This window comes from Triplophysa rosa, linkage group LG1, assembly GCF_024868665.1.
Source record: "Triplophysa rosa linkage group LG1, Trosa_1v2, whole genome shotgun sequence".
Taxonomy (NCBI): Eukaryota; Metazoa; Chordata; class Actinopteri; order Cypriniformes; family Nemacheilidae; genus Triplophysa; species Triplophysa rosa.
In genome coordinates, this window is record NC_079890.1 from 1,820,200 (window position 1) to 1,846,328 (window position 26,129).

Here is a 26,129-nt window from a genome sequence, read left to right on the forward strand (position 1 = left end):
GTAGCAGAGAAAAAGCCCTAAAGCAGAATGTTTCCAACACTGTGCTTCTCTGTAGGGATGGTGTTCTTGGGGTCATAGTCAGCATTTCTCTCCCTACAAACACAGGAGTCCATTTTGGTCTCACAGCACTTTTTTCCAAACCTTTTCTGAATCATTTTGATGTTCATTGTCAAACTTCAGACGAGCCAGACGGGTCTTCTTGGGCAGGAGGACCTTGCAGGTGCTTCAGGATTTCAATCTATTGTGGTATAGCGTGTTACCAATGGTTTGCTTGCTAACTGTGGTCCCAACTGTCTTGAAATCATTAACAAGCTTCTTCCGTGTAGTTCTGGGCTGATCTTTGACCTTTCTCAGGATCATCTTTACCCCATTGGGGAAATCTTGCAGGGAGCTCCAGAACAAGGGCATTTGATAGTTATTTTGTATTTCTTCTATTTCCAAATAATCACACCAACAGTTGTCTCCTTCTCACCAAGCTTCTGTCTGTAGCCTATTCAAGGTTTGTGCAGGTCTCCAATCTTGTCGCTGACATCCTTTAAAACCTATTTGGTCTGGACCATGGTGGTGGAGAGGTTGAACTGGAAGATACAGATTCTGTTGGCAGGCATCTTTTATATACATAACAAGCTGATTTAGGAGTACTTTTTTAAAGTGACAGGACTAATCTGCGGTCCATATAGGCACATAACCAATCTGTGGAGCCAGAATTCTTGCTGGTTGGTAGGGGATCAAATACTTATTTCACTGACTGAAATGCAAATCAATTTATAACCTTTATATCGTTTTCCCCCCCAGATTTTGTGGTTGATATTCTGTTTCTCTCAGTTAAAATCAACCTACCATAAAAAATATACACCCTTCATTACTTCGTAAGCAGGCAAACTTACAAAATCAAAAGATCAACATCATATCATTATTTCCCTCACTGTCTTTGCATCACCTCCACTTTATATTTCTTTCCTGACCTCTGTCAGAATCTCGCTCTACATCCCACAATCCTCAGCGATGTTAACTGATATCCGTATGATGTCTGTCTGTCGCCCCCGAGTCCCAGCAGCTCATTTATCAGCCCACCGCTTACACCTGTACATCCTCACCATCTAAAAGAACATCACCATTCAGAAGATGCCATCTGTTTATTCATCATCAGAGCCAGAATGCAGTTAACAAATGTGAAAAATCTTATTACGGGCGAAGAATGAACTCATTTAGAGGTGAAATTGAAGTGCTTGCTGTAAGATTGCAGCGCGCAGATGGAGAAACTTGCGGAAATTTGTTCTGGAACGCCACTTTTTAAAGACCGTAAAGTCAAGTTTGGTGGTTTCTACCTCATGTCTTCGTATTCGAGTCATATTTAGATTTCGAACAAAGGATAAAGGATGACAGAATAGTCATTTTAAAGCCAGAAAATCCGACATCCGCTGTATTATAGTATGACACATTTTACGCTTTCGTTTCCCACGTGTTAATTGGCACGGCAAATTACCCAGCATGCTCCCGGAGTGGATTCTCACTAAAGGCTCTTTTTAATCTGCTGTGGCCTATAATCGTACAGGACGACCACTTTGAGAATTGTGCCGCGATCGTAAACTGTGAGGTAAGGAGAATGTTTACATTGTTGTTTCATTGTCTTTCATTCGAATGCAATACAACGAAAGTGAACCGAATTCCCTGTAGGAATGCGGCGGCGAAACGTGAGGGGGGGGCGTGGGGTGAGCTGCAATTATCTCTGCATAAATAGACTTTGACAGGCAGAATTGCAAAACAGGGAGATTAAAGATGCAAATGAGACTAATATCTACACCAGAGCCTGTCTGCTGGGCAACGCAGGAGAGATGGCACACGTCCCTCGTGCCTTAATCGCTCTCTCGGTGTGTGTGCGTGTTTCAGAGGCGGAGTGGACCGAATGGTTTGACCGTGATGATGAGAGAGGGTCAGGTGACTGGGAAAAACTCTCCGAACTTCACAAAGCTTTTCCGGAGCGTCTGTGCAGTAATCCCTTGGATATTGAGGTAAATATTCTTACGCACACACATACACGCACAGCGCGGACAAACATGGATAAACAAGTCGTGCAAACACAATTTGAAGAAGGAATGCAAGAAAATATGATTTATTTCACCATGACAGCTGATATGAGTGAATATACACAATATTTCTCATTTTTAAATACTGTATTTAGAATCGATTTGGCTAATTTGAGTGAATTATTATGACGTCTTCGTACAATCTGCTTTCATCCCAGCGACGGTTGTGTTGAGACGTGGTGTTATGAGTAGACCTTCATGCGTTCTTTTTTCGTATGTTCGCATAATCATGTTTTTGTACAAATGCATCAGAAATCTGTAAATACTTAAGAGACTCTAGAGTTATAATGAGAAATTCACAAAACTGGAGAAATGGACACTGTCAGTTCACACTGAAATCATGCAACAAAACATCATTTACTGTAAAAACACTAGGTGTTTAGTACTTGGGAAATTCCAGCGTTATGGATGTGACATGTGACTATGCACACGTTTTTTATTTAAAAAAAGTAAATAAACATGCGTTATGGATGTGACAAAAAAGGTTTTTGGGAGACGACCAACTTCGCAGGATTTCTGTGAATGAAAATGCACAAACCTGAAGCAATTATTCCCAACAAATGGAGAAGGGAGGCCTCTTTATAGAACATAAAATAGTTCATATATTTTAGGAATATGTACCGTTATGGATGTGACAATCCTGAAAATGTCACTTACCTGACTATGAAAAATTGTGCACTAAAAATAAAACGAATGCTTTAAAAACTTGGAGAGACATCGCATGGGTATTTGAACAACCAAATGTTAATATCTGCGCTGTTAGTATAGTGAAACTCTTTCATGGTAAGGTTGACATTTTCACGGAATTGCCCACTTCTAAAACACGGCACAGAAAGGAGTACGCTCTTTAAAAAACATAATGTGTTCTAAATGTATGTGTAATAAATGTTCTATCTGCTTTCACAAAGTGGTATAATAAGGGCAACCCTACAGTAAATAATTCAGGTTCAGTTTTAGCATCCAACTGACTTGTTAGGCAAGCAAGTGCTTTCATCGTTTCATAACTGTATTTATGAATGAGCCTTTTTTTGCCCTCAGGCTGAAACTCTTGACGGCATCCCTTCCAACAACACAGGCGAAATCTTCTCCAAGTTTGACAAAAACTACGGCTTTGTGTGCCTCAACAAAGACCAGGTGGATGGGATTTGCCACAACTACCGCGTGCGCTTTCTGTGCGGCAAGCTCGGTACGTTCCATCTTGGGTCTGCTTTGTTTTGCATTTTTACATTTCATGAAATGAAAAGTCATTCAATTTCATAAAGGAATTGTAAGCTGAAATTTGATATCCATGTAAATGACCCAACATGTGCTTGATTCATATTTTGAATTTATGCAGCGAAATTAAAACCAAAACACATGGGAACCAGTGATGTTTCAAGATGTCATATTTAGCTTTATTTGACTTGAGTTTGTTTAGTTTCATTTCAGAAATTGAATGTTTTCCTCACACACACGTTTTACATCCGAAGATATTCAATGGAGTTTGCATTTTTTGGGGATGTTTGTGCTTTTTGGAGCATCAACGTGTTATATACTGTATATAGTTAGTGATGGTATAGTTTTATTAAAATCGATAGAAAGTCATACATCCGGGATGGCATGAGGGCAGGTCAATTGAGAGAATTGTCATTTTTAGGTGAACTTTTTTAAAATGATCATTTAGTTGCTCGTATCGAATCTTGGAACAGTCGAATGTTAGTGCTGGTCTCTTCCATACAAAGTGAATTCTGATGTGGTCAGGCACGAAAAAAAAAACCCATAAAGTAGTTTGTATGACTTATTATTTCAGATATTCTGCAGCAAAAGATATTTATTTTTCGGCTGATGTCAGACTGTTGCCTGAAGCAGTGGGGTGGGTTTGGGACAGAATCTTGTTTGGCCGACCAATCAGAATCGAACCCTCCCGCATTTCCCCCGAATATCTTGTTTTACTCTGAATCCTGTCCGATTATAGACACAAAATGGGTTTTGCGCATTGGCATTTAATGTCTCGCGCAGCCCATTTGACTTCGTCCAGTGCTTTTCAGACGTTAACACCAGGACTGTCAGCCCTTTGGAATTCCTCACACAAGTAATGAGAGTTTTGTCAAATCTGGAAGTGATTTGCGATGACTTCCACTCCAAGGACAACTTGAGCTCTTGCGCTTGTCACATGAAATGTGCACTTTGCTGTCTATGTTTAGACGGAAGGAACCGGAAAGCTTTGGAAATATACTTCCCGCTCGACTTCATCATTTTTATCATGCTTTTTCCCGCTCTAAACGTAATCTGTGCGAAGTGCCGGGGTGCAACAAAACTGACAATTTGTCGTCATCCATTTAATCCGCACTTGAAGGTTGACACTGCAAAATCCTTTGTTCTTTCGTTTTGTTTCTTTACTCTTACTGATTTAGGCTTGAACGTCACAAATAAATGGCAGGAATTGGATTTTTCAGGTTCGTGTTTTAGGATCTTATTTTTCCAAATTGGATCGATAGGTCTTGCAGCTGGCATGCGTCCGTCCAAACTCCATTTACCTTTCAATACAATGCCATTCATACATCACATTATTCCTGTTATTTGTTAGTTTTAAATGGCATCAGATGTTTGATAATTATCCTTGCGAACACCATTGTTTGACAGACAGTCCCGCCCTCGCTCCATTGTTTGGCCGATTTGGATTCTCAAACAAGCGGTGCTTTCAAATAGATTTATATACGTGTGTGTGTCCATCAACAGTGCGGCCGCAGGCCTCCATCACCATAGACACGTTGTCTAACTGCAGTATTTTGGAGCTGGCGGATGAACCCCACGGTTGGACATCTGGTGACAGGATCGTGGTGGCCAGTACGGATTACTCCATGCACCAGGTTGAGGAGTTCAGCGTGCTTCCTTGTGCCTCGTGCTCAAGAAACCAGATCAAGGTAGAAGGTAAGTTGTTCTTCCTCTTCCTTTCTTCATCGATGACATTTTGATTGTTAATGCACAGAGAAATAATGTCAAAATCAACTTTAACATTTGAATCATTCCCATTATACCTCTATACCATGGAAAACTTGCCAAAAACATTTGAAAAGTCAAGAACAAAGTGGTACTTGCGCAGTCACAGTTAACAAATCAATCGCTGTTCAAACTACCCTGACTGGTTGCTGGGGTATTGCTATGCGGTTACTAAGACGAGTGTTTTTTATAATGTTGCTATGTGGTTGCTATGGTGTTTTGTGATAATTGTGAGGTCATTAAATATATGTGCAACGCCTCGGTAAACACGACTACCATAATGCCCGGTCACCCAGACCTGGCAACCGAAAGATGAAATTTGGCATCTGAGACAAAGGTTGTGCTTCAGCAGTTAAAAAACATTTTCCTCGAGGCCCAAAAGTGTTCACATTTTAAATAAGCTCCCTCTGATCTCTTCGCCCTTTATCCCGGAGGGTTTGAAGTGCCTTATGTGAGATTAAAGGCGTACGGAGCACTTTAAAGTGAAGATTGACTTTAGAACTGGAGAACTTTGAGGCTGAGTGTGTGATATTCTTTCTCGTGTTTTGTGCCAAACTGTTTTTGTTTCTTCTCTTGCTAGATAATACACAAGTATTATACGCAACGGTACGTTATGCGCAGCCTGCTGATTGGAAATCAAAGCGATAGTTTAATTGGAATGAAAAGCCGTCGTGTGAACACCGCAGAAGAAAGAAATAGTCCGATTGAGCTTATTGTGAGGGAATGAAAAAAGTGGTACAGATCTACTACTAAATAATACTAGATCTAAATATTTCATATAAAAAGAATAATTGCATCAAACACATCAAATCTCAGTCACAATTGAATTCAGAAATCACCATTGCTGTGTATCCCCATCCATACTCTAGTCTAGACGGTTATGTTTATGCAGTTTTGGAACGCTGTAATTCTCTTTTGTTTCGTGCATTTTTTAACTAGCAGTATACTTGTACATTTCGAAAGTACTTCGGACTAAATTGGCCCACTTTTTAATAAAAGTCTACTTTGAAGTGTAACAGTAGTAAACTTTGAGTACATAACAAGTTTTTTTTGTTTGTACTGCAACTAAATAATAAATTAACTTAAAATAGTTTACTTGTAGTATACTGTAGTGTACCATTTGTAATGCAGTGGAGTTTAGTGTTGTATACTGTAGTCTAGTGTACTGTAGTGTAATGGATTGTTATGTAGTGCAGTGTAGTATACTGTAGTGTAGTGTTTTGTAGTGCAGTGAAGTATACTGTAGTGTACCACGTGTAGTGTAGTGTACTGTACTGTAGTGTAGTGTTTTGTAGTGCAGGGAAGTATACTGTAGTGTACCACGTGTAGTGTACTGTACTGTAGTGTAGTGTTTTGTAGTGCAGTGAAGTATACTGTAGTGTACCACGTGTAGTGTACTGTACTGTAGTGTAGTGTTTTGTAGTGCAGTGAAGTATACTGTAGTGTACCACGTGTAGTGTAGTGTACTGTACTGTAGTGTAGTGTTTTGTAGTGCAGGGAAGTATACTGTAGTGTACCACGTGTAGTGTACTGTACTGTAGTGTAGTGTTTTGTAGTGCAGTGAAGTATACTGTAGTGTACCACGTGTAGTGTAGTGTACTGTACTGTAGTGTAGTGTTTTGTAGTGCAGGGAAGTATACTGTAGTGTACCACGTGTAGTGTACTGTACTGTAGTGTAGTGTTTTGTAGTGCAGTGAAGTATACTGTAGTGTACCACGTGTAGTGTAGTGTACTGTACTGTAGTGTAGTGTTTTGTAGTGCAGGGAAGTATACTGTAGTGTACCACGTGTAGTGTACTGTACTGTAGTGTAGTGTTTTGTAGTGCAGTGAAGTATACTGTAGTGTACCACGTGTAGTGTAGTGTACTGTACTGTAGTGTAGTGTTTTGTAGTGCAGGGAAGTATACTGTAGTGTACCACGTGTAGTGTACTGTACTGTAGTGTAGTGTTTTGTAGTGCAGTGAAGTATACTGTAGTGTACCACGTGTAGTGTAGTGTACTGTACTGTAGTGTAGTGTTTTGTAGTGCAGGGAAGTATACTGTAGTGTACCACGTGTAGTGTACTGTACTGTAGTGTAGTGTTTTGTAGTGCAGTGAAGTATACTGTAGTGTACCACGTGTAGTGTAGTGTACTGTACTGTAGTGTAGTGTTTTGTAGTGCAGGGAAGTATACTGTAGTGTACCACGTGTAGTGTAGTGTACTGTAGTGTAGTGTTTTGTAGTGCAGGGAAGTGTACCACGTGTAGTGTAGTGTAGTGTACTGTACTGTAGTGTAGTGTTTTGTAGTGCAGTGAAGTATTCCTTAGTGTACCACGTGTAATGTCGTGTAGTGTAGTGTAGTATTGTAGTGTATTGTTGTATAGTGTAGTGCAGTGTTGTGTACTGTACTGTTGTATAGTGTAGTGCAGTGTACTGTAGTGTAATGTAGCATGGTGTAGTGTAGTGCAGTGTAGTAAATAGGTATAAAACTATAAAACAGGAAACTTCTAGTTTAGAAGTTTTCATATCGCAAGTACTATACCTTATAAGTTTTCTTTGAGTAAACATCATACTAATATTTTACTGTTTAATTATTTATATTATGTATTATTTTGTACCAATGTGCAATATACACTTGAACATGTATTTTTATAATACTTTTTATTTAAAAAAAAGTATTTAATATGCTACTCCATCAGAGGAGTAAACACAACTACAAGCCAAAGTACACTTCGAGATCGAGTACGGAGCAAACATTTATGGAGCAAATATACTTACACCTTTCAGTCAGTATAAGTAAAGTATATTTAAATGTCGTTTAAAGTATATTTCTGAGAAATAAATAAAAGTAGCATTTTTAGATTAAACTTTAATAAACTTCTTTTTTGTAAAGTAAGGGATGTAAACATGATCATTGACGCGGTGCTTGACGCTTGTAGCTCTCGTACAAGTTTTCACTCCATTGAATCGCTTTGCGTTCCATTCTGAATTGCAGAATTATTTTCTCTTAGATATAGCGCATCAGTGAACAGCAATTTTTGCAAGTCATACCTCTGATTTTCAATGGGATTGCACTCTAGCTGGGAATGCTAACTTCTTTTCCAACCCTCGCTTAGTTTGGAGCTCATTTTCCTGTTAGAGAATACATTTGTCATAAACCCATTTCTATGTTTTTGACTTTTTTCTCTGCACTACACCGAAGCTTTTAGACTACTTAGAAGTGCTCTCTCTACCTTAGGGCTACAAAAGATTGCTGGTTTTGTTAAATACCTTGAAGCCAACTTCAGGCTCGACTTAATGCTGGCATCTGGAAAGTGACATCTTTCTGAAAGAGGCAGAATCTGAAGTGCTAAAGAGATCTTGATATCTGAAGAGTTTCTCAAAGTTCGTCCGATGAGTTCTGCAGTTCTGTCAGCGTTGAAGCCGCTCTCCTGTTCCCGTTGTGCACAACATTTGCTCAATTTGACCTGATCTTCTGCCCCTTGTGCCATTATTTTTTTTCTATTTTGCTTCTATAAATTTCACAGGGCTCCTTTGAAGGACCAAAGCAATCTCTTTAAAGCATTCTCCAGCTTTTTTCCTCCTAATAACTTCATCTCAAAGTTTGATGGACAACTTTTGTGCGGTTGATTTTGAAAGGGATGGTTCACACGAGAACAAAAATGTATTCAGTCTCATGTGGTTTATAACCTGTATGTGACTCTTTCTTCGGTGGAGCACAAAAGGAGATATTTTGAGAAATGTCTCAGCGGTTCTGTGTTCATACAATGGAAGTCAATGGGGACCAATGTTGTTTGGTTACCAACGTTCTTCCAAATTTCTTTTTCTTTTGTGTTCTGCAGAAGAAAGAAAGTCATACAGGTCTGAAACGACATGAAATGATGAAAGAATGTTTATTTTGAACTGTCACTTTAAGGAATGCAGTAAAAAAAAACATCCTCAGATCGGTTCTGATAGGGTCAGCTAGGAATGAAACGCCTCACCCAGATATTTTCAATTTTTTTGTTTGAAAACTAACTCATAACACATTGAAATTACAAACTCTTACACTGGGTTCACACCAAAGGCGAATTAAGCGATTTGCGCGAGTGAATTACATAAATTTACATAAGTCAATGCAAAGACGCGTATAGACGCGAACTCACGGCAGGTAATGCGCAGTTCCGTGAAAGTTGAAAATATTTGTCAGATCGCGTCACTCATGCGAAAATAACGAACTTTTACCACGAGTAATAAAGAGCGTGGAACGCGATTGTTCGCGTTTGGTGTCAACCCAGCATTAGATAGTTGGGAGGGCACTTTTATAAAACTTGGTTTATTGTTGGTGACGATATGTTTTTCTTGTCACACTTGCACAATTTTCTGTAGTTGCTTTGAAACAATGGCAAAATCTAAAAAGCATCTTCTTTTAGACAGTGTATTGGAATATAATCCACTAACTCTTCCATATTTAGACAAGACGTCTACAAAACACTCTATATAGTCTTTTAGAAGTTTGATATTGCAAATGGCATGTCTCTGGATTAAAAGTCATTTATTTTAATCTGAGTCGGTGTATTCCATGCACATAACGGATTCCCACCCTTGCATTCTGTATTTGCTGATACAGCTGTTGGATTACATTAGAACAGGAATGGATTTGATTCGGGATTTAGGTGGGATTTGAGTTTCACATATTTTATCCGAAACTGTTATGTTAGGGCCTTACACACGAACTTGGTGCATTTTGGGAATGTGTGCGTTGGTTCTGTTCCAAAATCCAGCGAGCTGCCTACATGGGCACTTTATCATCATCCTACCTGAGGTGAAACACCCTTTGAACCGCTTCGCATACGAAGCAAATACATGCATCAAAAAGCACAAGGGAGACTTGCCAAGTTTAAAAACAACACAAATATCGACGTTTTTAAGTTAATATGTTTGTATGTAGATACCTTTTGGTCATCATACGTTCAGAAACTTCACGAACGAAGCCTGAGATTGCTTTTTCTACGAAAAATGTGTTGTAGAAGACAATGCGCACTGTTCACATTGGCACAAGCTGTACTGCTTTCGTGTTATTTTAAGAGGCCTAGAATATTTGCACTATTATTAAAAGTCTTTAGCTGCTTCCGATTAAATACAGCAACTGTTTTCCAGCGCCGCTCGGAACGCAAGCTAATATTGAGACGCCAAGCGCTCACAATGTACTTTCGCATCCATTAAACCATTTCCCCCTTATTATTCTGTCGCATTAAATGACTCCGGGCTGTTGACGGGTCCCATCACAGCATTCCTCATCTCCGCACACAACGCGCATTTTTCTTCTGTCTAATTTACGTGCGCCAGACGTCAAAACTAAACCACATCGCATTAAACTTCACTTGCAGTGAAACCTTTGCAGATGTTTGCTCTTTCTCCGCATTTTCAATATCCGTTTCAATATCGATTTTGCCTTCGAGTGCATGTGTGGATGCCCTCCGTCGCCGCTGGTCAGCCGCCATTATGACATCACACATTCAATTCGACATGGAATGGAGACTTTGCCAATATGTATACATGGAAATCAACGGCGAAAGCCACGGGGATCGTGTGACTTAACCAAACGTATAAGCAGTTTTGAAATGTATATTTTAAACACAGTCCCTTTTCAAATCCACCGCCTGTCATTGCCATTGCTCAGAGTAAATTAGCAGTTGTCAGGATTTGTGGCGTTAACGTGAAACTTTCCCATTGAGGCTTTCAAAAGCCCTCGTTTTCCATACATTAACTTGCAGGGCTTCAACATAATTGCTCTTGTCAGATAACAGCCGAACGTTTCTCTTTTTCTGATGTCATGTTCCTTTTCTGTCATGTGTGGTCTGCTAAATGAAGGTTTTTATTTGCTGCATTTTTAATCCAGCTTTCCATTACAATCGTGTTGAGAATGAATGAAAACAAAGGGCTGCATATCAAACATCCTTTGCATATCAAAGGAGCCGAGTACTTAAAAGAGAAGACGTAATGAAAGATTAGGAAAAGTCATTTTGAGAGAAATACATTGTGAGATATTTTTTACATGCCAAGATCTAGGGTAACAAGAATTGATCAGGCGTAATGAATAAATGTTTGTAAGATATTAACGTATTGAATCACTGAAGAAAAAGAGGAGACCAGTTCCTTGAAAAGACGTATTTTCCATATCAGCTCATTTTCATGTGTTTGAATCTATATTATTCATCTTTTATTGTGAAAGGTGGAAGCCTGAATAAGCTGTACTTTACTAAGAATTTAGACTTTGTGTCAAAGGTACAAAAATCCAAAAGGTTTACTTTGATGGAGGTACCTGAGCAATATTGATGGACCTGAGGCTTGGTCACATGGACTCTTTTGACTTTAGCCAATAAATAACCAACCATAACATCTTAGCAGCTGTATGGCAACATGCTAACAACCAGTCACAATACTTGGCCAAGCACTTAGCAACGCCCTGGCAACTACCAGGGTGAGTTTAAGCACAAACGCACCACTTAAATTCTCTTCAGAAATTGTTAAAATAAAATAAAATCTTTGACGAACATTGTTTCTTAACTGGTTTGAACGGACTTGACTGGCTAACAATTGACCATTGACATCCAATTTGAGTCATCAAAACAGACCAACTCTGAGACCAGGTTAGTTTAAGCTAAACAGATTTTATTTGTTGTTCAAGAACGTCAAACATTGGGTGCCATGCTAATGCTGACAATTGCCAAAAATATATCGTCCCAAACATCCTAAAGTCCTAAAGATAAGATTCAACACGCAAATCCAAATTGTGGCTCTCTTGACCTGAAAAACATCAGCCAGTTTCTCTGTTTATTGTTCCTTTCAAATAATGTTTTCAATTTTACTCTTATTTTTTGTCTAGCTCTAAGTCGCTCTCTCCAAAATACCATCTTTGAGAGCATTTCCATCTGTTCCGTTGTTGATTCCTCATCTCCAGCCTCCCCATAATTCTGTGTGACATCTCTCTGTTGGGTTCTATTTTAAGAGTAGAGTCAGCCGCTCGCTTCCTTAAGACGTCTGCAGAGTGACTCACGGCACCAGACCAAACTGCTGCTGTTTATTAAAAACGAACATGTTTGCTCCTGCGCACGTTTACACTTATGAGCATTTGCTAGTTGTTGTTCATTGTTGTAATGTTTGTTCAGGTGAACATTGATGGTTTGCAGTTCTTTGGATGATTCACTCGGATGATTGTGTTTGAAACTTTGTCAAAACTGTTAAAGGCTAGCCAAGTTCCGCGCATTTTTAATAAAGTCAGCATTTCTAAAATGCAATATTCTTATTTATTTTATTGCCAAATAATAGTTTTTAATTGTGTTGCGCATCAACTCTGTATGTTGTCAAGACGACTGTGCACTGTGTACAAGTTTATTAAATAGAGTAAACGGACTGAGTTATAAACCCTGAACCAACGCAATGCTGTGGTAATGTGGGTGGTTGCTAGGCAGGGGCGACACAAGGGGTGGAAGCCCCGAATGTTTTCAGTCAAATGGTTTTATTACCATGCCTGTACGAATCACTTTGGGACCGTTCACATTTCAGATCTTTTACGTGCACAAATTGTTTATATTAAATGTAGACATGCAGCAAGTGCACTCAAATAGGAAGCAACGTGGTCATGGCGCGCATGTTTGACACACTCTTTTTTTCCAGGTGCGTCGGTGCTGAAAATCCAGGTATCCATAGCAACGGTAGACACCATTACAGCGCAAGCTTCCGAGCGGTTACACAAAAATTAGAAAGTGGCGCAGTTCGCATTTTAAAAATGTTTTTAGACGAGAAATGTATATTCTAAATCATAAATGGATGTCTCTGGGCTAAGCCCCGGATATCCATTCACCCTGGGACTGCCCCTGTTGCTAGGGTGTTGCTATGCAGCTACTAAGGTGTTTTTAGCATTCGGCATATTGCGTTTTAAGTATGTTCTGGAAACTTGTGCATTGGTTGGTGGTTGCTAGGGTGTTGCTAGGGTGATTTGAGTGTGCTTAAAGACCCACTGAAGTGCCTTGAAATATGTAGCTTTGTTTGATGCGTTGATGTAATAACCACCAAAACAGGAACTTAGTGCAGAAAACTTTTTTTTATTATTGTTTGGCCTTTTTTATAGTTTTTTATAGTTGTTTTTTTTGCTGGACAGTACAGCGTAGAGAGACAGGAAATGATGGGATGAGAGAGAATGGTACAGGAGCCGGGAAATGACCGCGAGCACATCGGCGCCCAGTCAGCCGGACCAACGGCGCCAACATGACTCCTCCCACTTTTACAATACCCAGTAGAGTTTCGTTTACCTCAGTGTGGAACAATGTTCTTTTAGTTTACTAAAATGAAAACTTTGAAAACGCTTCTGTTCATTAAAATCAAATAAAATGTTGACCTAAAAATTATTGGGAAAACTTAAACTGAATGAAAAATTGAAATGTGGCCTCAAAAATAAACTGAATTAAGTTTAAAGCACTGAAATTATAATAATAAACAAAAACAAAACCTAAAATAAAACTAAAATCAAAATTAATCAATCTTATACAGCAACATAAAATATAAAAAAATAATTATAGAATGACAAAAGCATATACCAAAATTGCTAAAACTTTAACATTAATGAGGTACTGAATGTTATAAATATTCTTTAAAAGTCTGTGCTGGGGTTTTGTCCACTAGTACACATGTGCTGTATGCATGCAAGCACCTGTTTTGTTCCGAGCTGTTTTTTCCAGCCGACCTGAATTAAAATCACCCCTAGAGTCTCCATAACTGAATGAAAGATAATGATGTCTAATACTATATATACCTCTATTGTTGAAGAGTACAAGTCAAGGTCTGCTCAGCTTGTGGGCAAATCACTGTGACTTTTCTTGCACACACACACACACACACACACACACACGCTAATTAAACACGGACACCGCTTTAAAAAGCTGTTCACGTAGATCCTTCTGTCACTACCTCTGGCTATTCAGCGTGTGCGAATGCCAATGTGTGTGTTTACTGGCTAATTTCACAATAGACTCTGTAATTAAGACCTTAATGACACCCAATACAAGTGTGCCTGCACACCGCACTTGAGCACGCATGTTTACGTGTCCGTTCTCTGAACCCCAGACCGGAGGTCATACATTCATTACCTGTTGAGTTTTCATTTGTCTCGACCGGGCGATGGCGAGCGAGGAATGATGCGACGAAAAACAAGGCGTCTGCCTTATTCATCAGCACATTCCTCTGGAACACGCACGCGTGTAGACGTTGACAGTAATGAAGCGTTCATCGGAGATTAATGCCGATGGCTTGTCTGTCTGTGTTTCCGTCTTTGATACGGAAGCGCCGGGGTGGTTTTGATTCATCTCGCTTATGAAACTCTCATGAAAGCCATTAGACAGTTTTCCAGCCCTGAGGAAACTCATTTAATCCTCTCCAGTTATCGGTGAAGACGCCACTCGCACGCTGAGCGAAGTGTGCGCCTGTTTCTCTGAGATTGAAAATGATCTTGATTGTATGGAGTATGAGAATAGTACAGCGACTCTGTTCTGGAACCTTGTGAGCTGTCGAAGTAGACAACGGTGTTATATGGTGCTGTTATGAAAAAAAGTTATTATATTAAGCAAACTTGAAGGAATACTTCACCCAAAAATGAAAACGACGTCGTCGTGGACTCACCATCAAGTTGGTCCAAATATGTATTAATAACCGAATAGTTTTGGGGCACTATTGACTACCATAGTAGGAAACAAACTACAATGGTAGTCAATGGTTCCCAAACTGTTTGGTTTTACAGATCCCACAAAATGCCTTGAGGGTGAGTAAATGATGTCATTTTTGGGTGAACTAGCCCTTTAAGTAAAGTTTAAGTACAATTGAAGTATACTATACTTGTAAGTGCACAATTTCAATACTACTTGGGACTAAATATGTTGCATTCTGACATGCATTCTTTTGATTAAATTGCAGTGCGGCATCCCATTTTGCCATTGTGGATAAAGCAACCCCATAATGCATTGCGGCAATCTGGTGCATTGTGAGAAAATGAAATGACGAATTCAATATTGATTGCACATTTTTTAAATCTAATTAAAAGCAGACTTTTTTACTAAACAATATTTGCTTTAGTTTACCACGCTTTTTGAGATTCCTCTGGAATGCCTTGCCCCGTAGTGCATCACTGTACACGCAAGTTGTGTTTGCTTTCACAGATGTCAAAGGTACGGTTGACAGAGGTAAACTTGTATTAAACCTTGATCATTCCTTTCGAACAGACACCCTCGGTAATTCATACCCTAATTGTATGTTTTCAAAAGCAAACGCCACGGGGTGTTGATAGAACATCTTTCTTCTGTGTGTTATTTAGCGGGGCGCGGATGAGTGCTGAGTAGTTTTGCTGGACTGTGGATTAGCTGTTGATTTATTTGGGTGAAGTATGGATGTGTTGGAGCGTCAGGGCAAGTGTGTGCGTGTGTGTACTGTATACGTGGGTTATGAATGTCTGACCACATCTGTTCTGACATGAAAAGTGATGCATGCCGACAGCTTTTTCTACGCAACATGCTTTTAGCTGGTTCCCAAATCGTTTGTGAGAGAGAACATTTGTCCCAATCTCCTTCTGGGTTGTAACTGACAACCAGCTGAGTTAAAGGAGCCGTTTGTGACATTGACACCTAGAGGTTGAGCTTGGTATCGCAGTACAAAATATCGGTAAGGGTTTTTCCCCGCCCCTCCTCATACTCGACGCTCAAGTTTATCATTTATATGTTTGCAGTGGTTTTGTTGTTTGCAATTATACATCAGTTCTCGAATCTGATTGGCTGATAGCCGTTGAGCCGTTTGTATCACTCCGTCACTAAACTAACTCGGACTATGCTGTATTCGCAACTGCGTTAAGCCCATCGCACATTGAGTCCGAAATTTGCGTCCGAAATTTCCACACGTTAAAAAATAAATACGACCTCACGTTGCGTCAATCACATTTACACACTGCCTCCCATATTTTCGTCCGTCATAAAAAAATCGGACTGGGTTCGATTTTCTGCGTTTTTTGCATCCGTAGCAATCGTTTTGAGAGGCCTTTTTTAACAATTCAGAGACACCGTACAAACGAGAGCCAAATACGAAAAAACGCATATGAAAATTTCGGACTGTATGTGCAAAGACCTTTAGTTTGAAGAAGTTACATTGCTAGCAAACAAACACACGAAGCAGTTTATCCTTTCCAGAATGTTTACTTCTGTGATGCTTTCTCTTTTTTTTGTAAAACTGGCATACAATAAACAAGATATGAAATTACTAACTGCACATTAATTCGTTTGGTATAGCCGACATATAAACGCGTGCACTGCGAATTTAACAGAAGACATTGTTTGGACTTAGTAGCGGAGGTTTAACTGTTATGCTGGGCTTGGATTCGTGGCGGAAGAAAGTAGTTCCCCATTTCCTTTAACCGAGCTGTCGAAAGACACTAGTGGGAAAATCGTCAGTGGGCGGGGTCACACGTACCAAAACAAAAACAGACATTTCGGCACGGAACGCACATTTCAAAGTAGAATAACTGGCTATAGCATTGTTTTTGGACTAACCGATATATGAATTTATGTTTCCTAAATGTCTACGAACATATCAAGGTAATGTTTTGATTCAACACAGTATATTTATTACAGACAGCACCTTTAACTGATTTATTAACATACTATGTTTACGCATTTGCCGTATGTTTTTGTCCAAAGCCGTGTACGGCGTTCAAGGTCTTAAAGATTTGTAAATCCATGTGTAACTGTGAATCAAACCATTGACCTTTGCATGCTCTGCCGGTTGAGCCGCAGAAACATAACGAACGAATTTCTTCACATTACTGCGACGTCCTTTCTAGGTGTCAAAGTTATCAGTTAAATGGATTTGACCGAGCCATTCAAACTCTGTCAGTCCACAAGAAAGAGCAGAAGACGAAAGAGTCTCATTCACCGAGAGGAGACCTCAGCAGGTCACGCGTACAAGATTTTGAGCTGTGCTACGCAGAGAATTAAAGGCATAATATGTAAGATTAGCAACAGCCTGCCACAGCGCCTCTGATGGACAACTTTAAAGGCCATTTTTCTAAATATTTGTATTTCTTTGCACCCTCAGATTCCAGTTTAAGTAGTTGTATCTCAGCCAAATTTCGTCCTATCCTAACGAAATACATCAATGGAAAGCTTATGCATTCAGCTTTCAGATGATGTATCAATCTTAATTTCATAAAATGTACCCCTATGACTGGTTTTGTGGTGCAGGTTTTTTTGCATTAAAATATTAAACACAATTGGTGATGGAAAGGGTCCCATCTGCCGGATTCGCCCTCCCGTCACCTAACAGAACCGGGAAGCACTTGCAGTCTGTTGACCTCTGTTTGTCAAAGTGTCGTTGTGAACTTTCACCCTCGCCTCATCTGTCTGCTTCACGCCAGCTGGCAGTCAGCTCGTCTGATGGTGCTTTTCGAGTCGTGGACCGATTTGTGCGATTAGAAATAGATGTGCATTTGTCTTGCCAGCATGCGCTCAATAGAACACCGCACAATAATTAAACCGGTGTTTGTGCCAGATAAACTCTGTTGGACAAATTGCAGAGACCTACCTGTCTGGGATAGGAAACCTGTCTTTATTTTATTGCTCACAGGTTGCTCTCTCAAAGCCTAGGAGACTGGATTGAGTCCTCAGTTACGATTCGTTGACGTATCAACATTATTTCTTGATGTAACGAGACATTGTAACCATTTTGCAGGATAGCAATTTTGAATGAATGCGAATGGATGAAACCATACGATTATTAGAAAAAAGCAAGAATGAAGTCGCATCCTCAGATCTAACGTCACTGCGCAAAAGCAGTCTTTCTGGTTAAGCAAGAGACAACTTTTTGTTGACCAGCAATCCATGGTAAGGGAAACATTTGAGAACTCGCAGCATCTCATGTCATGTTCCTCTCAGATTTGCAGCTCTTTCTCATGTCAACAGAATACTCAGACTCTAGGAAAATAATGGCTGTAGTGATGTTAAAAAATGAATCCGTCCATTATAGGAGAAGCAGTTGTCAACATTGCGGAGTCTCTCGGGGCTTGCCCGAGGAATCCAGGGAGCATTGCTTCTCTGTTTGTGATTATCAGAACGCTCTCCTCAGCATCTGGGTCAGGAGAGGAGAGAGTCTGAGGCACGACTGACATCTCTCTCTCTCTCTCTCTCTCTCTCTCTCGCTCTCCCTCTGTGCCCATTCCAATTTGAGCCATGAAATTCAGAAACAAAAAATGTAAGATAACTAAGGAAAGCTCCCCCTCCTCTCTCTCTCATTTGGCCTATTTTCTCCCTCAGCCTTTTAAATATATTTTGTTATCTATTGTCGGTCTCTTAATCTCTGTCTCACTCTTAAGTTTCTCTCTCAGTTGTTCGTCTGTCTGTCTGTCTGTGTCTGTCTGTCTGTCTGTGTCTGTCTGCGTCTGTCTGTGTCTGTCTGTCTGTGTCTGTCTGTCTGTGTCTGTCTGTCTGTCTGTCTGTCTGTCTGTCTGTGTCTGTCTGTCTGTCTGTGTCTGTCTGTCTGTCTGTCTGTCTGTCTGTGTCTGTCTGTCTGTGTCTGTCTGTCTGTCTGTCTGTGTCTGTCTGTCTGTCTGCGTCTGTCTGCGTCTGTCTGTCTGTCTGTGTCTGTCTGTCTGTCTGTCTCTGTCTGTCTGTCTGTGTCTCTGTCTGTCTGTGTCTCTGTCTGTCTGTCTGTCTGTCTGTCTGTCCTGTCTATCTATCTATTCTGTCTACTTATATGTCTGTCTATTCTGTCTACCTATATGTCTGTCTGTCTATCTATCTATTCTGTCTGACTATCTGTCTGTCTATATACAGTATCTATTCTATCTATCCTATCCATCCATCCATTTATCTATCTATCTTATCTGTCTGTTTTGTCTGTCTATCGATTCTGTCTACCGATATGTCTGTCGGTCAGAAAACATGTTTTATCGTGTATTTTAGTAATCAAATCAAATCTCCTTAATGTCACACATCATGTACACAAGTGTACTGATGGTGAAATTCTTAGGTACAAGACTCTGTGCAATAGAGATATGAAAATGTACAATATACATAACAACAATATACACACTTTACTCAATATACAATAAATAATAGACAATTGTACACAATATACAATACACACATTTCCATAATATACACATAGTAAACTGTATGGAATGCTAGCTGTTAGGGATGTAACGATTCGCTCAGCTCACGATGCGATGCGAGTCACGATTCTGATCTCACGATGCGATTTATTCACGATTTACTGACGATTTATTTTTACAAAATGAGTTGAAACAAATTAGAAATGAACAACTTCCCTTGCATTATTTCTTAAATGCTTCACGTTTCTTTGTATAATAAAATAATGTTTTATTTCAAATAACAAAACTAAACTGCAATTTTATAACAAATTAATAATAGAAAAAGTCTCTTTAATATAAACAAACTAATACTGTCTGAGCTTTTCTTGGATTTTTTTGCATTTAAGAAATATCAGCATGTCCACGTTTAGGTTTGCAGTGAAAATAGCGGCCCCTGCTGTTCAAAAAATGTATTGCGATTCAGTTCACACCTCAACCGATTTGAATCGTCACTCATTATAACCGATTTTCAACCGGCTCACGGTGAATCGTTACATCCCTACTAGCTGTAAGTAATTGTTGTGGTAGTGCACGTACAGCAGGCTGATGTGTGTAAACTGTGTGTGTATTTGTTTTGTGTACATCCTCCAGGTAAAGCAGCGTACCTTCACATGGGAGAGGAGGTGGATGGTGTGGACATGCGTGCGGAGGTCGGCCTGTTGAGTCGAAACATCCTGATCAGAGGCGAGATGGAGCCCACCTGTTATGACAACGACGCCTGCAAATTCTTTTCCTTTGACACGTTCGGTGGACATTTCAAGGTACACCCTTATCCCATCGAGCACACATTTCTCAAAAGCCAAGTACCACCCACATTTGCTTTGTCCACAAGCTCATCTGAACATTCACAGCTTCAGAGGGAGTTATTGCAACGACGGCACCTCCAGCTCGACATTAACACTCTGTCAAACAAGCCGAAGGGAATATTCTCTGGCTTGAGCTCATGTGAACCCGACAGCGTGTAAAGAGACTGTCAGTGTGTGTGTGTGTGTGTGTGTGTGTGTGTGTGTGTGTGTGTGTGTGTGTGTGTGTGTGTGTGTGTGAGGGGGCGACTCCAGCAGCTGACCTCTCGAGTAATTGGCCCAGATCTGACTGTTCCCGTCCCCTCCTCACCCTTGCTGTCAGGAGAAGGTTGCCCCGTTTCCATTCACGAAGACATTTCTGCTTGGAACAACTAGGCCAACCTGTCTTCAAAAACTACCCAGCAGTAATGATTTCAGGAGTGATCACGTAAAAACATGTAAACTGTTGTTACATCCCAAAATTGACATTTTTTTCGCAATTATTTCATCCACGTCCTAATCAGCACTGATGTTTTAACAAGGTATATGAAAGAAGCCTTTTACATCCATTAAAATAATGATAACAATATTTTAATATTATCATTTTTTTCAAAATGAATTTTCTAAATTGTAAAGAATAGCAGATGATGACAGCCAATCAAAATCTATTTGAATTTAAAGGGCTCACACATTTAAAAATGTGAAACGGCAGCATGCAAGCTTGCAATAAATATCACATTATAATCCGCTGGTGTGGACACTAATATAGTTTTCTGAACAAAAGTAGCCCGTACAATTTGTGCACTATATTCAGTATTTTGTGAGGAAAGTCGTGTGGGTTTGGAACGACTGTTTTCATATTTGGGGTGAATTGACTATTTTCATAGTGGTCACAAGTGTTTGAGGTGTTGTTTTTAATAACGTTTGGTGGAAAAGTTTTAGTTTTTTCAAATGGATTCAGTAAAATAACAAAAGATGGTCCATGTTTGTAGAGGAAGCATTACTCTTATTCAAAGACAATATATTTTCCTGTCAATATATAAAATCATTTAATATTTATTTAAAAAATATAGAATAATACAATACGAACGTTACGATATTACAATATATTGAACAATACATAAATAATAGTTGCTTTTCATATACTGAAAAATACAACCACTTGGTTTCAATATATGGAAATGTATTTTTGATATATTGCATTATATTTTCCAGTATATTCCCAATATTTTTGTTTCGAAAGGCTGGGAAAATATCCCTAGCAAACCTCAAATTGTTTCCATTTTACAGTAAGGAACCCACTAAACATTGGACTGACTTTTAAGGCTGTCACATTCATTATCACATGATATCCACCAGGATAGCTCGATTGTTGAAACATTCAAAGAAATGTCAGACGGTGGAATTGGTAAAACTAAGTTTGACTGTCCTACAGGACATTAAAGGCACAGTTTTTGACATCTTCCTCTGGAAATCCTCTGGTTTGCATTCTGCGGCATTGCACAGATATGACATGTGACATATTTCACACGCTCCGGCTCAAAACAATGTGACGGAGGTCGCAAAAAAGGCAAACGTGAGATGTGAAAGCGAACATTCTGCCAGATGAGTGAAATGGTGATTTTACATTTCTCACTTTCTTTTCTTTTCAGTTTTTTTCATTTTTGACATTCCTTCATCTAGACTTTCCGAGTTCAAATTCCTTCATTTAGTTCGTATTGAGACGAACGAATTGTCAACGAAACGTTGAATTATATGACATTTGTGTTGTTCATTTTATACAAGTGCAGAAAAGTGCAAACCATTCTGGATGTCATTCAGTTCTGTGTTTCTCTTCAGATGGAGCGAGGTTTCCGGTCGGTGCATGTGCAGGGGGTGGAGTTTATGCACATGGGTCAGCAATCTATGGGTCACTATTCCGTCCACTTCCATATGAATGGAGATGTGGACCAGAAGGGAGGCTATGACCCGCCAACATACGTGAAAGATCTGTCCATTCATCACTCCTTCTCCCGATGTGTCACTATTCACGGCTCCAACGGGCTGCTGGTGAGTTTCATAACTTTCAGTGATGACAATCCTTCAAGATTAATCTGAGGTTGAAAAAAATCTTCTGCGTCAACTGAACTGCACTGACGTTTTCAAGCGCCAAACAGGACAAAACGATACCATTAAAGTCCCCGTGAGCCGGAAGTCGCGATCGATTTTTACTTCCGTATTTTGACATTTCAGAGTTTAATGGAATTTCGAATAAGAAAAGTAGTGGGCGTGGCTTTCGTCTTTCTCTGCAATTTGATTGGATGTATAAAAGCAAACTGACAGTTGAACAGGAGGAGTTATCAGATGCTCCGCCCAAGCCGTTTAAGATTGATAGTCACTAGAGGGCGGAAGTGCGTTTTCAGATTTTAACTGAAGATTTTGAGGACACACAAATTTTAAAAAGAGAATGACCTACATTGATACTATTTACACTAAACGCTGCAATATTTCATGAAAAAAAGGAATTGTCATTTTTAATTTCACTGGGACTTTAAACACCAACATATTTCTTTTGCTGTATTACAAATCTTCTAAAGTCCTCTGTGCTTAAATTTGAAACGTCACCGTTTGATAACTTATTGTAGGCAAAATGCGATTTTTACGAATGCAAAATGTGAGTGCAGTATGAATTATTCATGTCAGATGGACATGCATTGTTTGTCGCCATCTCACCATTTATTCATGGCACAAGATGGCACGTTGCGACGTGACGCAGATGTGACTCCAGCGATCGGCACGCATTGTTTTCATCAAAGAGATGCCACCTCCACCTACTCAAGCGTAGAGCCCAACAGTGCACTTGGCTTTTTTCATTCAAACTACTTGAATGACTGAGATAAGGTTTGTCATACTTCAACAAAACATGACACTTGCATTTAACCGTACAGTGATCTGTCCTTGGATGCAGGACTGAGGCTGTAAAACGCTTTCTTTTCCTCAAAGATGAGATGGTGAAGGTGTCACGGTAGAAAGAGCCGCATTATTCGTCGGCGATAGATGCTTAGATTGTATTTCGGAGGGGGGCATCTGACATTGGTTGCCTTTAATGCGTTTAACAAGGCTAAATGTTCTTTTGCCCAGTGGTAGTCGTATCGCGCGCCGATTTACAATTCACCCATTTCTCAGAAGGGATTATTGGAATTGCTTTCAGCCCCAAAAATTGTTTGTTTGCCGGATCACGCCGAGCAGCTGGAATTGGATGCGGTCGCATGGCATGAAGTAATTCAGCCTCACTTGGGTCTTTTAGAAATGCAGGCGAGCGTTTATTCTGTTTGAGAATAGAGGCTAGATGCTGGTCTATGCTGTATCGAGCTGTGCATTATTCGTGTTAGTTTGCTTTACAGATCTTAGGTTCTTCAGATCAGTGTATGGGTTTCTGCATTTTGTCCAACTTCCCCACATTGACGGTTCTCCAAAGAAAAACTTCCTTGTTGAAACTTTCCTGTGGCATCAAAACCCTTTGTGATCCCAATTATAACTATTATTTTAAAGAGCGAACGCCTTAAAGTCAAACCTGATCTTCGCTCTTCTGATGTTCTTAACGTTTCCGTAGGTGAAGGACGTTGTGGGATACGACTCTTTAGGGCACTGCTTTTTTACCGAGGACGGGCCAGAGGAGAGGAACACGTTTGATCACTGTCTGGGTCTGTTGGTGAAGGCGAGCACTCTTCTGCCCTCCGACAGAGACAGCAAGATGTGCCGATACATAACGGACGGAGCTTATCCTGGATACGTGGCTAAACCGCGGCAGGACTGCAGGTAAACCCAGAGAAGGGGGGGGGTATGGAGGTCTGTAGAGTCACGAAGAGGTCTGAAAAAGACTGTAAGAGTCTTACACACAAATAGGTGTTGATGCAGGCCAGGGCTTTAGAATACTGTTTCTGAAATTGAAGTCTGTTTTTGTTACTTTTGAACAGGGTAAATAGCTATTTGTACAACTGTTTTTTATGCCAGTTAAAAACATGAATGACATAATGAGAATATAGTCACAATATTTAGAAAAATAAAGTCGAAAGTATGTAAATCAAGTCATTGGGAATCTAAAGTCGAAATGTTGAGAATAGAGCCAAAATTATGCAAACAAATTGTAGCAATTCAAGATTAAAATTGTTATATTTTGAGAATAAAGTCAAAATTACGAGTATGAAGTCATAGCGTTATGCATCTAAAATTTTAATATTTTGATAATAAAATCAAAATTATGATAATGAAGTCATAGCTTTTTGATTCTAAAATTGTATAATTTTGAGAATAAAGCCAGAATCAAGAGAATAAAGTCATAATATTTTTAGAATAAAGTCAAATTTATGTGAATAAAGTCGTAGCGTTGTAAATCTAAAGTTGTAATATTATGAGAATAAAGCCAAAATTGAGCAAATAAAGTTGTAACAATTCGAGATTAAAATCTTAATATTTTAGAATGAAGTCATAGCGTTGTGAATCTAAAGTTGTAATATTAGGAGAATAAAGCCAAAATTGAGCAAATAAAGTTGTAGCAATTCGAGATTAAAATCTTAATATTTTAGAATGAAGTCATAGCGTTGTGAATCTAAAGTTGTAATATTTTAAGAATACGAAAGAAAGAAAGTCAAAATTAGGTGAATAAAGTTGTAGCAATACGAGATTCAAATTGTAATATTTTGAGATAAAGTCTCAGAAGTACTCTGAATAAAGTCAGAAGTACGTATATAAAGTACGTATATAATTAGCATTGTAAATCTATAGTCGTAATATTTCTAGAATAAAGTCACAATTATGTGAATGAAGTCATATCATTGTGAATCAAAAGTCATAATATTTGAGACTAAAGTAAAAATGAAGTCAAAGCATCGTAAATCTGCAGACGAGGTGAGAATTATAAATTCATAGCTACAACTTTATTCTCGTAATTTGGATTTGATTGTTTTGTCAGTTCACATTTTAGTCAACGAAAGGACCTTAATTAATTAAGAGACGTCATTGTTACAATCTCTGTTTTCCTTTGATTCCTTTGCACTAACAAACCTATATTTCAATATTTAATCAAGACTTGTTGCAGAAAAAAACAACACAACATGTGACCGCAGTGATGATCTTTTCCGCCTGTGCTAATTATTTGATGATGATATTTTTGTCCTAAGATGCACTTGCATTCTTCCAACCTGAAATAATGTTTGGTAATTAAAATAACAAGCCCTGCTAAACTCTGACGGCAATAGTGTCTGGGCTGGGAAAAGGGGTGTTGAAAGTAAATAACGTTCCATTCGAATAGTGCTTTTGAATTCATTCATATACAGTGTTAGGGTAGGGTGAATACTTATAGAAATGCATTTTAAAAGCAAAACAAAAATTCCACCAATTTAGAAGGACAGAAAACAGATACGCATACACCGTTTTGTGCATTTACACCGTATATTAATGTTTTTACATTTATATAAGTGCAAACACCTGGATGTGTATTTGAAGAGTTTATTTCCAAAAAGAGATAACAAAACTCGTGTTTTTTTTTATTGTGCATTCCAATTAATATCAATCAAACTGCAGTTGGTTTGTTTTAATTCAAAAAATACAGCTAACTAACACAATAAAACAATAAAAAACGTGCTTTTAGAAAATCATTTTGGAAATAAACACTTCATTTATACCTTTGCTATGTGACATGTAGAAAGAACGAGCGTCCGAAGCATCAAAGCATTAAATTACAATAATCTCACTCCTTTCCATAATGAAATCTCTCTCTTTTTATTTTGTTCATGTTTAGTTACAGTGGAGGCAAATAATGTGTTTGAGGTTAAAAATGGACATGTGGTAAATGTCAGCCGTGTTTGTTTGGGTGGAAGCAGGAAGCAATAAGAAGGCACAGAATCTAATCAGTGTCTCTCTCTTTCTCTTTTAGCGCCACCTCTACCTTCTGGATAGCTAACCCCAATAACAATCTCATCAACTGCTCCGCGGCCGGATCCGAGGTGAGACTCGTTACCACGGCAATGCCCCTTATTAACTGTGCCGCCGCATCCATGCAAGCAGGACCTCTTTTCCGCCTACCCTGCTTGTTTGTGCGTTCATATCTATTTGTGTGTGTGTGTGAATATTTGTATGTCCCGCTGTGGGAGTTCATTCGTCA

General features: G+C 39.2%; 1 protein-coding gene across 5 annotated transcripts in view; it reads left to right on the top strand.

Annotated features, from left to right (window-relative positions):
- The window catches only part of cemip (cell migration inducing hyaluronidase 1), a 95,981-nt gene that overhangs the window by 55,911 nt on the left and 13,941 nt on the right, over window positions 1-26,129 (top strand). For all 5 annotated transcript variants that reach the window (XM_057356065.1, XM_057356150.1, XM_057355909.1 and 2 more), the window contains exons 9-15: window positions 1,891-2,012; window positions 3,126-3,273; window positions 4,806-4,997; window positions 19,797-19,966; window positions 21,827-22,036; window positions 23,580-23,785; window positions 25,902-25,971. In XM_057356065.1, coding sequence (XP_057212048.1) covers window positions 1,891-2,012; window positions 3,126-3,273; window positions 4,806-4,997; window positions 19,797-19,966; window positions 21,827-22,036; window positions 23,580-23,785; window positions 25,902-25,971 — 1,118 coding nt within the window. The remainder of the gene's footprint in view (window positions 1-1,890; window positions 2,013-3,125; window positions 3,274-4,805; window positions 4,998-19,796; window positions 19,967-21,826; window positions 22,037-23,579; window positions 23,786-25,901; window positions 25,972-26,129) is intronic.